This window comes from Panthera tigris, chromosome B4 (assembly GCF_018350195.1).
Source record: "Panthera tigris isolate Pti1 chromosome B4, P.tigris_Pti1_mat1.1, whole genome shotgun sequence".
Lineage (NCBI taxonomy): Eukaryota > Metazoa > Chordata > Mammalia > Carnivora > Felidae > Panthera > Panthera tigris.
Window position 1 is genome coordinate 41,516,132 of NC_056666.1, and position 13,017 is coordinate 41,529,148.

General features: G+C 50.3%; 1 protein-coding gene across 1 annotated transcript; it reads right to left on the bottom strand.

The window, feature by feature from the left end:
* Positions 1-262: 262 nt before the first annotated feature.
* On the bottom strand, positions 263-10,092 carry C1R (complement C1r). The gene is made up of 11 exons (XM_042991695.1): positions 9,958-10,092; positions 8,998-9,226; positions 7,247-7,439; positions 6,776-6,922; positions 6,481-6,677; positions 6,045-6,192; positions 5,816-5,937; positions 4,020-4,098; positions 3,509-3,664; positions 1,614-1,688; positions 263-1,155 (listed from the first exon to the last, which is right to left on the bottom strand). Coding segments are annotated over exons 1-11 (2,127 nt in total). The 5' UTR covers positions 9,960-10,092; the 3' UTR covers positions 263-376.
* Positions 10,093-13,017: the final 2,925 nt, after the last annotated feature.

Sequence of the window (13,017 nt, forward strand, 5' to 3'; positions counted from 1 at the left end):
CCCCTTAAGTATTTTAAATATGATCTTATTAAATATTTTTATATTGGTTAAATACTACTTTTAACTCATTCTGCACACTGGCATTTCTCATAAAATTTTCTTTGGAAAGAGTTTCAATTGCCCAAGGGTATAATGACAGAAGAGGACAATGATAACTAGAGATTGTGGAATACATCTTCTGCAATCCTTGGAGGAAATAAAGGTGACTTTTGGGTTGTTTCAGGGATGGGATTATAGAAAAGAGCATTTATTTCACACAATGTCTTTCTGCATCAGTGATTTTAATATGGATTCTTAGTGGTTATCAATAACTGGTCAGATCATTTTTTTTTTTTAACGCACTGCTGTCTGGATTTTGACCTAGTGAATTGTGGGCTCAGCCCTCTCCCTCCCCCTCCCCCATCTCCTTCTTGATCCAGTCCACGTAGTTGAGTAATTTGGTGTAGAAGCCATAGCCCCTGCCACACCCGATGCCCCAGGATACGATGCCCGTGGCCACCCAGCGATCATTGTCCTCATCCTTCACTGCAAAGACCCCTCCGCTATCGCCCTGACAGGCATCCTGCTTTAGAGACGGGTCCCCGGCACAGAACATGTTTTGAGAAAACACATCGTTCCTATTTTTTTTCCGGAGCCAGCTCTCACACGCCTCTCGCCTACCTACGGGCAGACGGATAAACTTGAGGTCATAGGAAAGCCTCTCCTCCATTATCCCAAAGCCACTGACGTAGCCCATGAGGCCCCTGTCATAGAAGGTCTCGTTGTCAGGGAGGCAGATGGGGAGGAGGTTGGGCCCCAGGGTGACACTATTTTCCAGCTCCAAGAGGGCGATGTCCGCCTCAAAATTGTTAGACTCGTCCTGGCGGTAGTCTGGGTGAATGCTGACCCTGCGGACAGGGTGGTTTGCTAGTTTTGTGATCTCTTCCACGTTTACGTGGCCCAGGAACACATCCCTGGTGGCGTTATTTTCCCCGTTGTAGTCCTTGGGGTAGAGGGTGTGGGCAGCTGTGAGGATCCAGCGGTCGCCCAGCAGGGCCCCCCCGCCCGGCCCATAGATATTGGTGTATGCCTGCCAGGGGAAGTTGCCCAGCTTGGCTCTTTGCCCTCCAATGATGCGCTGCTTCTGTTCCACGGGATTGACGGGTTTCCCACACACTGGAGAGGAGAGACAGAGAAGGCAAGTTCAAGTCAGTCTGGCCCGTCCTCTTTCCTTCTGTGATCAGGCAGTTCCCCCCTGAGGCCTTTTTTTCTGGCTCCGGGGCGTTTCCTCTTTGTTCTCCCATTCCCACCCTCCCCCGGAGTCTTTGGCCTTTGCCTCTCCTCCTGGCTCTGGTTTATTTCTTCCTGGGGGTTTTCTTGCTCTTTTTAACTCCCCGATTCCCAATCTGCTCAGGGAAAAAGCGGGAATGTCAGGACCGAGTCCAGTTGCCTGGGTCCCTCTGTCCGTTTCTCCTGGGCCTTCTCCTTTCCTTTCCCCTTTACTGCTCCTATTTTTGACCTCAAGCTGGAGTGTCTCTCCATTCACTTTGTCTCCGTGCTCTGTGCAGGCTCTTCCTGAGGCCCCGCAGGGTTGCCAAAGGCACTGGGAATGGCCCCAGAGGGCTTCCACTCACCTGGCAAACACCGAGGAATCTTTTGTCCTTCCTTTTCATTCTTCCAAATGCCCTCGGCGGTGCAGGTATAGGCCCCTGTGGAAAGAGGGGGCGATGAGCAGGCTGGGAGACGGTGGGCAGGAGAAGCAGCTCGCAGAGGCCAGTAAGCACAGAGCGCGCTAGATGGGGAGAGGGGAGATCCGGCACCAACACGGACAAAGGGAAGGTTGAAATACATAAGGATGGAATATCACAAGTGTTGGGAGGCTCCCTACGTATATTTTTTTGGTGTTGACATTCGGTGAAAAAAATCAGAACATTAACTGTACGTTTGATGAGCTCCCTGCTTGTGAAGGTAGACATAAAAACCGGAAGGAACATTTGAACATCTTGTCAGTGACTGCACCTTGGAAGTGGCCTTGTAGATAATAATGGCGGCTACATTTTCTTTCTTTCTTTTTTTTTTTAATTTTTTTTTTCAACGTTTTTTATTTATTTTTGGGACAGAGAGAGACAGAGCATGAACAGGGGAGGGGCAGAGAGAGAGGGAGACACAGAATCGGAAACAGGCTCCAGGCTCCGAGCCATCAGCCCAGAGCCTGACGCGGGGCTCGAACTCACGGGACCGCGAGATCGTGACCTGGCTGAAGTCGGACGCTTAACCGACTGCGCCACCCAGGCGCCCCATGCGGCTACATTTTCTGATGGCTGACGGAGTACCGTACCTGTTGCTAAGCACTTTCTTGACATTATCTCCTTGAAGCACCACAGTGACACTTTCGGGGATGCATTATCCTCCTTTTTTTTGGAGGAGGAAAATGAGCTGAAATAGTTTGCACAAGGTCACATAATTTCTAGGTTACAGAACCAAGATGCAAACTAAGGATTGTCTGACTTCAAAGCCCAGCTCTTTAATAATACTATATAATTTCAATATAAGATTGTTTCTTTTTTTGGATGTTTCTAACCTACAAAGCATGTCATTTATTTTATGTTATTTTATTTTTAAAAAGTTTATTTATTTTGAGAGAGAGAGAGACAGAACGAGTGAGGGAGGAGCAGAGAGAGAGGAGGGGAGAGAGAATCCGTAGCAGGCTCCATGCTGATAGCGCGGAGCCCAATGCGGGACTGGAACTCACAAACTGTGGATCATGACCTGAGCCAAAATCAAGAGTTTGACGCTTAACTGACTGAGCCACCCAGGCGCTCCTAGGATGTGATTTATTTTATTTTATTTTATTTTATTTTATTTTATTTTATTTTATTTATTTTAATGGTTATTGAGAGAGAGTTTTGAGAGAGAGACAGAGACAGAGACAGAGACAGAGTGTGAGCAGGGGAGGGGCAGGGAGAGAGGGAGACCCCGAACCCAAGCAGGCTCCAAGCTCCGAGCTGTCATCCCAGAGTCTGACATGGGGCTTGAACTCACAAACTGGAAGATCATGACCTGAGCAGAAGTCGGATGTTTAACTGACTGAGCCACCCAGGCACTCCTGATTTATTTTAAAGAAAAGTTTGGAAGATAAGTTTGAGAGTCATTTAGTAAATCTAAATGCAAAAAAGTTGCAACATAGTAGCCTGAGGGGGTGTTGGAGGTGGTGGGGTTGGTGGTGGTGGAAATGATGGTGACGGAGGTCGGGATGATGACGCTGCTTGCGCGGGTGGGAATGATGATGCTTGTGGTGAGAAGGAGCGGACCGTTTATGAGATTTGAGATTTTCTTTGTATCGGCTCAGGTGCCTCCTTATTCAACCCTACTAGATGCCTCTTGGCATCGTACTTTAGGCCCCTGAAGCCAGTGTCCTGGGAAGGTACCGTAATATGCATCCATTCTCGAGGGGTTATGTTGGAAGAAATCTCGGAAGATGTCCCGAGAAGATGGAAGGGAGGAGGCTGCCATTTGCATGGGTCCCTACCTCGCTCGGTTTCACTGATGCCTCCTCTGGTCTGCATCTTGTAATATGGCTCCCGGCAGTAGTACTGGATACGGGCCTGGTAGGTGTTCACCCCCTTTGCGGTGGTGTAATTGAAGTCCCCGTTAGTCAGGCTTTGGGGCTTCCCACAGTCCTTGACTTGGAGAGAACACAGGGCCGTATGAGAGCTGAGAACGTACTGGAACTTCAGCGGAGGGACCACGAGTTGTCTGCCCACAGAACAAGCTGAGAACCTCAGGGCAATACGGTCAGTGGGGGGAACTTATGACGGATGGGAACTGGTTGGAGTGAAATTCAGTTCTGGGTACAGCCCCCCATACAGCTGAGCGGAAGGCCGACTGGTTCCTGCTGTGGGCCATAGGCTTCAGAGGACAAGTGGGGGGGAAAGTCCTTTGGGGAGAGGCTTAGCCCAGGCCCCCTCTTCCTTTCACATCCCAGGTCCCCATGGCCAGGGGGTGGGAGTAGGGGCAGATACTCCTGAGTTGTGACTTACTCTTGCATCTGGGCATGGCACGGTGCCATGTGCCGTCGTCCTGACAGACAGCGGTGAAGGAGAGCAGCACCTGGTTTCCCTGTGTGAGAAGAGGGACAGAGGTAGCTGTGTCATTAGTACAAGAAGGCACTGCGGTTCCCTTCCCGCCTTTCCCACCCCAGAGCAGCAGCCAGTGCAAGAACATCTCAAACTCGCAGACCTCAGAACCTCTGTGGGTGCGGCTCCTTTGTCCTTCTCAGACCAGGGCTACAGAGGGGAGCCCCGAGTCACAAGCAGCAAGTCAGAGCAAGGACTCATTGTCAGGCCCAATAATCCTCTCTCTAGACTCTTGCCTTTTTCCACAGAGGCCCATTTGGACTCCACAGGTTTAGATTAAAAAAACAGCAAGACTGGCTGGGTGTTTTCTGCGTTGGAACAAAACACCGTGCCCTGAAGTAGAACCATGTTTCTCCTCCTTTGGAGTACCCACCGGTCTCGGCCTGCATCACTTCCTTTCTCCTAGACCGCAGTTTTCTGAAGGGCAAGGGCCCAGCCACTTTCCAGGGTGCTTGAGATACTGATGCGTGCCAGGTGCTATAGTAGTTGAGTAGATAGCAGGCACAAAGCAAGAAAATGGCACCCTCTGAGTTGAAAATTAACCGGACCCTATGAATGAGTTTTATTAAGGCCAACAACCATCCCAGAGAGTTAGCCCTGGAAAAGATTGCAAGAGAGTGCGTACGAGAACAAGGATGTTTGAGTGAAATGCAAATAACGGGAGACAAGCTGTGTGGCTTGCTTTAAATTCTATGATGTGAGTCACACATGCCAAGGTAAGGGTGGCGGCAGCAGAAGACAGGGAGGGTTGTAACGTGAGCAAAGAGTACGGGAGTCTCCAGTCTTCTGGGCCTGGGACAGCCAGTCCTCGTGATGTAGCTGGAGACATCCAGGGGTAAAGAGCAACTCGTCTGGCTAGCTCAGCTTGATGCAACATTCATAGGTAGGCTGCATGAAGGCTCTCGTGAATATGCGCGTTTCTTTTTACTGACCTCCTGCATCTAGAACACCTCCTGACCCTCGGTAAGCACATAAAATGTTTGCTGAATGAATTAACTACTATTTGAGGGCATACCAAAGATCTTCTCTCTGATTCTGATGAGGTCTTCCAAGTGGATCTATTGAACAAAGATGGGATGTCCAGTCCCGTGCCCCTGCCCAGGGGTCACTCTAACTTTCATGTCTTTCAGAACCGCATTTTACTTTACCGGATTTTGTGAGATTAACCAATAAAACCACGTTCTTTACTGCACCCGCAAAGCTGAGAACAGGGTGGTGGGCCCAGGCTGAGAACCTCATCGTACATAAAAAAGCCCTGGGGCAAGAGGCGGGAGATTTGGTTCCAGTCCCTCCTGTACAAAATCTGTGATGCTGAGCGAGTCACTCCTTGTACTCCACCCTGCCTTTTCAGGTCCTAATTCTACCGTTACTGCGCAAGGTTAGTAGTTCATAAACTTGGCTGCACGTTAGCTTCGAGTGATCCTGGTGCCCTAGGTGCCAGGCTGAAGAATCAATCTCCAGGTCAATGGAATCAGTCTCTTACAGGGTACCCAGACATCAGTATTCATAAAATTCCAAGTGTTCCCAGCGTATAGTCAGGTTTGAGAACTGGTAGACCAGGTGACCCTTCCAGCTCAAGCATCTGTGAGTCCAATCGGGACTGAGCCTAAATCTGATGGGGGCGGGGGGCGCTGAGCTACCCGTGTGAATTGCCCCTGGAAGGCTGGGCCAGCTGTTTTCCCTCAGTCTCGGGCTCTTACCTCCACAAGCTGGTAGCCCTGTTTGCAGGTGACAATGAAATAGTCACGGAACTGGTATTGAGGCTGCAGGTCCTGGATGATGGTGAACTTGTCTAGGGTCTTGGGCTGGGGGCACTTGATGACTGTTGGGGAGACCAGAGGACATATTCATGTCAGAGCCACTGTCTCTTCTACCCATCTGATTCTGCCCCAGTGCTGCCTAATGGGAGAGGCCCCTGGGAAATCTTACTTTCAGTCGTATAATGCAGCTTCCAGCCTCGGCTGTCCCCCGAGTCATCCGTGAAGAACAGCAGATCCACGGCATTGCTGCTGCTGTCAAAGTCAGCGGGTCTTTGCTTCCCACAGAACTCGCCGATATTCTTCCCACTGGCATAGATCTGGTGGGGAAGAGGTGAGGGCCATCTCTCTAATTCAGACATTTCCCCACAGAGCCAGGAGGGCGGCGGTGGTGGGAAGTCTGCTTTTTGTGTATGCTTTCAGCTGGAGGGGGAAAGGGATCCCTAGGATCCACACCCAGTTGTGTGGGAACTTGCCTAGCCCATGTGTGACGTTGGTCATTCCTGTCCCGATTGGCCAGAGGATCTAGCGGGAAGCAGGGGTGAGGGGTGCCGGGTGAAGAGGGGAAGGAGAGGAAGGGGGTCTCTCAGGGAGTAGGACGGCTGTACCTGTAGCTGGTCATAGGGGCAGTGCACTTGCTGGTGGTCATCGATCTCGAAAGGTTCCAGGAATTTGAGGTGGAGGGTGAGGCCGCGCTCTACCCGGATGCTATAGTTGCAGCGCAGGTCAGGGGGGTAGGGCTTGGGGTACTCCAGGCTGGAGACGTAGCCGGATGGCTCCGTGTATAGCTCACTGCTGCACTCGGCTGTGGGAGCAGAGCCAGGCGGGGGTCACCAGAGACTCTGGCTGGCCAGCAAGCCCTTGCTCCGTCCCTGCCTCCCTCCCACAGCGCCCCAACCTCACCCTGGCAGGAATGCCCATCCTTCTGAAGCTCATAGCCTGGACGGCAGGAACAGAAGTAGCCACCAGGATAGTTATGACACAGGTGCTGGCACTGGGGCTGGAGATTCTTCTCAACCGAGTTGCGCTGGGCGGCACATTCATCGAGGTCTGGAAGAGATTCCAGAAGGAGAGGTTAAATTCCTGCCGGGGATTTCTGTAATGGCTTTGCTCTCAGAGAGATCACTCACCAGAGGCCGAAAGACAAAGTCATCTCTTGGCCACCTGGACTTCCAGGCCTGTCTAATAATGTCTTCTGGAAATCCCCCAATGGTGACAGAACCCAGGTTGGCAGGCCCCTTTTGGACAAAGCTCTCTTGAGGGGAAAAGGAAGGAAGGACAGGCTTCCTACTCCTTTGGATTCAAGATTCCCCTTTTCTGGTCCCTAGTCCATATGACTAAGGCCAGGAAAAAAGGCACCCAGGGACCACTCACCCACAGCTTGGTAGTAGGCCAGGAAGCCCTTGTAGAACATAATGGTGCCATTCTCCTCATTGGAGAAGTCCGTGTGGAAGGTCAGCAGCATCTTGTTCCCTTCAGACATAAATTCCTTTGCTTCTGGGGGGTTGCCCAGTGGAGAACCCAGTTGCCCACAGAACCTCCCCAGAGTTTTCTTGTCAGCAGAGATCTGGTGGAGGAAGGAGAAGGGGCGGGAAGAGGAGCTGTTGAGGAGACACGTCCCATGAGGAAGGTCAGTGAAGGTCCTCCTCTTGTCCCAAAGAGCGAGTGTCCCAAAGAGTTCCACTCTACCGGTGGAACAGCCTCTGCCTGGTTTCTGCCTGCCGGGCTCTGGCTGTTGTGAACTTCTCCCCACCCTGGCGGGACTTCCATGGTGCATCTGAGTCTCCCAGTGGGTAACTCCTTGCATGTCACCCTGTGCCTGGTACATCATCTCTTCCTTGTTCTACGTCCCCCAGCACGTTTCAGGCCTTTCTTCATTTCCACCACCTCCCGTGCTCGTCTTCCACTGGAATCCTGGTTGTCTCTACCCAAGTCTTCAGCATTCCTTCATTCCGAGAGCCCGACAGGTCTGCTTTATTTTCTGTCTAGTTATTCCACCTCACCTTATGCAAACCATTCATATCCCTCATGCTTCCTGATAGACTCAGCTGAGAGTGAGCCTCTCCAGCCTTCATATCGGCAAGCATCGCCTAGATTCCCTTAAATTTCCTTTCGTAAAAAAAATTTTTTTTAAGTTTATTTATTTATTTTGAGAGAGAGAGAGAGAAATTGAGAGAGAGTGTACACAAGTGGGGGAGGGGCAGAGAGTGGGAGAGAGAATTCCAAGCAGTCTCCATGCTGTCAATGCAGAGCCCGACTCGGGGCTTGACCTCACGAACCCATGAGATCATGACCTGAGCTGAAACTGAGTCAGATGCTTAACCGACTGAGCCACCCAGGCGCTCCCCCCCCACCTTATCTCTTTCTTCACAGGTTCCTTAACCCCTCAAAAGTGGAAGACATCCTGCCCCCACCCCATCCCTCTCTATCCCTACCCTGGAGACCCTTCCCCCCCAACCCTGCAAACTTCTCAAGTCCTCTGGGTTAGGAAGATGTATCATTTTCCGATCATTCTCTCATAGCCTCCAGATGGTTACCCTCCTGGGAATGGTATTTATCGGATGTGTGTAGGCTCTACTTGGATCCTGAACCTTGAATCTCATTTTTATTGGATATAGAAAGTTGAGACTTGGAAGGCCTTCTTGGTTGTTTCAAAGGTGAGGAGCCTGAGCCCATTGACTTTGCTGAGGGCTATGTTTCAGCTACTACTGCATACTTTTCTCTTCCCCATGTTCCTGTTTAGGCAGGCAGCCATGGTGATATTCTACATGGAAACAGGGAAACTGAGGCACAGCTGTTTTCCAAAGACTCCCAGAAAGTCAGCAGATGTGGAAGGTTTTTCTGACTCTTATGGACAGTACATTTCCTGGAAGTGGGACCTGTACATTCCTTCCTCCATGTTTCTCCCTTCAGTGCTCACTGAGGGCCTCTAAATCCAGTGGACCCCCCCCCCCCACAACATCCAGGGTGTCACCTGACTCTCAGAGCTCCACTTGGCCATCAGCTCTTGAAGGGCTAGGGCTCTGTCCATGTGTGAGGAATACTATCCAGGGTGGTTAGAACACAAGTCCTCAGTTTCCAGAGACACCCAGCTCTCCCTCTGCCCTCCCAACCCGATCCCATACCTTGACATAGTCATAGAAACAGCCTTCAGAAGGCTCCAGGTCAAACTGCCAGAAGACGAGCTTCACCCTGAATCCGGTGGGCACCGTGATCACAGTGGTTTTCTCAAAGTTGTTGGGGTAAGGCTTGGGGTACAGAGGAGAAGTCACCTCCCCAAAGAGCTTCTGAGAAATGGGGATGGAGCCTTCCACCCTACAGAACAGGATCATCACCAGGAGGTATAAGAGCCACCTGCCGAAAAGAAAGTAGGTGTCTGTAGGGCTGGAGGGGTGCAGCACCCTTGCCATTTTGGCAGTGACTGGGGTGGGGGCTGGGATGGTCATACCGCTCGGCATTTTCCACTCTGGCCATTCTAGACCTCATAGAGATGTTCTCGGTGGGGGTGGGTGAAGAGGGGAGGCTGGTCTCTGCAGCCGCTGCATTGGGTATTCCTCCCCCAGGGCAATGTGCAGTCCAAAGGTTCATCATACTCCCTGTCCTCTCTCCCCATCCTCCTCCCCTGCCCTCTCGCAACACTCCCCTCCCCTTCCCGGAATAGGGCTGGCTTGGGACCAGTTAACTGAGGGTGAGGGTTTCCAGTCATGGCTCTCTGATATGGCTCCCAAGGGCCAGCAAAGGCCTCTGGGAGAAACGGCCTATAGAATATGGAGTCACACACAGAGCGCACCCCTCCTGGGCAGAGTGGGTCTCCCCATCTTGCTGCTCCCGGGCTATGAGCTGGGAGGAAGAAGAGAGCGTGGCCATCACCTCACGTGTGTAAGGTCTCCTTTTGTCCTCATGAGGAGGGATGGAAGGTATGTGTTTGCGTGTGCCCGCGTGTGCATACTGGCATAAGGTAAGATATACGGGGAGGGGAAGGGTGTTCCTGTCTCCCTGAATAAATTTGGGAGCAGAGTTGCCCAGGATTCTCCCTTCTGGCTTCTCCCTCCCTCCTTCCCTGGGTCCCCATCCGCCTTACTCACATTTCTCCAGGCCTGTTTTTGGATCCTAGACTCTCCTGACAGCGTCTTCATCCACTCTGCGTTGAGGGAGACAGCGGTCATGCAGAGGAGGGAAGGGGGAGGGAATGAGCGTGGAGGGGAAGGGGGGTGGGAACCATTCCCGGAGGAATGTTGTAGGGAATGAACTATTTGCATAAACAAAATGAGAAAAAAGTCTGTTTCCAGTTGAGTAGAGTTTTGGTTTTGAAATCCCTGATGGTGGCGCCACCTGCTGGCCGATCTGGGGAAGGGCTAGGGAGACGGGCCTGGGTTTCTCCAGTGGAGACAGCCTTTGGTTTGGAAAACCCAGACCTCTTGGTTTCTAAATCTGATCTGAATTTTCATTTTCTTCAGGGACCGCCATTGTCTTTACAAGGTTCCTACACCAAAGGCAGTGGAAATCGCTGTTGAGGGAGACTCTCTTTTCTGCATCGCCTGTTCCATCAATCTGGTTCGTCCTGCCCTTAGTCACCCAAAGGCCCTGGTCCAGGAATGGCTAGGATTTTCATGTCCAAGAACAACGAGGTAGAAGAGGGCATTGCAGGAGTGGACAGAAGAGAATGGAGTTTGTTTGCATTGGGGCCCTGGCCTACTCACCCTTGAATGACAAACACTGAACAGGGCTTGTTGTGTCAGGGTGACCCTAAAGCAACACTAGGGACTCTTTTAAGATGCGTCCTCCCCACTTCAATGAGCTCAGGCCTGCCAGTGAAGTTGGCTTTTAGAGAGGCAAGGGAAGCTGAGTGGGGGTAGTGACATCTCTTCTCCTGGGCATCTGGTCAAGTGTTGGAGCCCCTGAGAGTCATGGCTGCCTAGGGCTAGCCAAACAACAGAGTGGCTGTGGACCAACAGTGACTTGGCCTTTTCTGAGAGAAAGCCAGGCCCTGGGGCGGGGCTGGGGGTGGGGGGGTGGGGGGCTCTTATCTTTCCTGTGCTCCAGGGCATAGTCTCCTAATTTAAAAGTATGCTCTCTGTGGAAGCCTTTCTTTCTCAACTCGCCATGGCTCAAATACCGTATGTGGCAAAACCAAAATACCAATATGGCACCATATTTTATAGGGCAGCTCAGGCAGAGCAGTCATCTGAGTTTTTAGACCTTCGGAGTGTATCCCGCTTGTTTCTCCAATGAGATTAATCCCTCCATCCCTGTACCTACCCGCTCCACCTACACCCACTCATTCCTCCATGTATGGACTTACCTATTTTAATGTGCCAGGCACTTTCCCAGGCAACGGATAGCAAGGACTCACAAAGATGGGGCAGTTTCCCATTAGGCAGTGGCCAAGTCATCATTGAATGTACTTAGAGAGCCGGCACAGGGAAGATGCAAGGTCAACCAAGGTGTGGAGGGTTCCTCCAGCAGGCCTGTACGTCAGAGCTGAGGAATGGATCTGATGGCGGGGCTGATCCATGACTTAATCCCTGACATGACCCATGACCTTGTCAGGTTAGGAAAGGCAAAAAAATAGAGAAGAGGGATAAGGACCAGACCAGAAGACAAGAAAGACGGGGAACCTTGCTTAGCGAATTGCGCGTCAGCAGGCTGACAGCGCTGTGCGTATGTCTCGTGTGGTGTTCACAGTGGAGGCAGAATAGCAGAGGTTACGGGTTAAGGAGCGGTGGTCCAAGAAGGTAAGTCTTAACTGAAGCTCTTCCATCCGTCCCAGGGATCCTGAGTTCTGTCCTGATGTAGACGACATGACTGGAAAGTGACAAACCTGGGGCGCATCAGCTCAGTCCCAGCCCTGCCTCCCCACTGCCCGACCATTGAAAGGAACCGTTGACTAACTTACACCAAGGATAGAAAGAAACAGCCAAATGAAGATTGCTTCTGCCCTGGCCTAAAAACCGGTATCGAAGATGGTCTATTTTATTGTTCATTCCTCTCAGGATTTGATTCTGGGAGGAAAAAGTTTCTTTCCTAAAGTTATGGTAAGTTTCCTTCTGTGGATATATCTAGATCTAGACAGATGGCTCTATATAGATATAGGTGTATAATTTTTGGCTTGGCTGGGAGAAACATCATTTTTTACAAAAATCTTTTAAAAATTATTTTAATTTTTGAGAGAGAGAGAGCATGAGCAGGGGAGGGACAGGGGTGGGGGGACAGAGGATCTGAAGCGGGCTCCTCACTGACGGTTGGCAAGCCCAACACGGGGCTCGAACCCACGAACCGTGAGATCATGACTTGAGCCGAAGTCAGACGCTTCACTGACTGAGCCCCCCAGGGGCCCCAATTTTTTTTATCTTTTCAAAAAACCAGCTGTTAGTTTCACTGATCTTTTTTTTTGTTGTTGTTGTTGTTTTGGTCTGTATTTCATTTATTTCTGCTTTAATCTTTGTTGTTTTCTTCCTTCTGCTACCTCTCTATTCTTCTTTTTCTAGTTCCTGAAAAAGAAATGTATTCCCATTTATAATAGCCTTAGTGTTTATTTATTTTTGAGAGAGAGACAGAGTGCAAGCAGGGAAGGGGCAGAGAGAGAGGGAGACACAGAACCTGAAGCAGGTTCCAGGCTCTGAGCTGTCAGCACAGAGCCTGACGCGGGGCTTGACCTCATGAACTGTGAGATCATGACCTGAGCCAAAGTTGGATGCTCAACCGACTGAGTCACCCAGGTACCCCTCATTTTTTCAATAATAAAAATAAATAAAATAAAACTAATATATGCTCATTAAATACAGTTTAGCAAAGTTTAGCAAACACAAAAGACTAGGGGAAAACAAAACAGCCAAAATTAACTTCTGATTAATATTTTTGGGTATTTTTTTAAACTTTTAGGCTATTTTTAATCGTCTTTTATACTATAGGTTTGAAAATGGTTTTAAAAAATCGACGTAACCACCTGTATGTACAACTTTGCATCCTGCTGTTTTTCAAGATCAATTCAACCTTTAACCACATAGCTAACTTGACCTCAATGTTAGCACATTGGCTCTCTTCTGTGTTCTGGCATTAATTTCCTATTTCCATGTGAACAACTGTACTTTACTTGGGTCTTGCGCTGTAAATCACCTCGAGTCCTTACTACAAGTTAAAGAGTT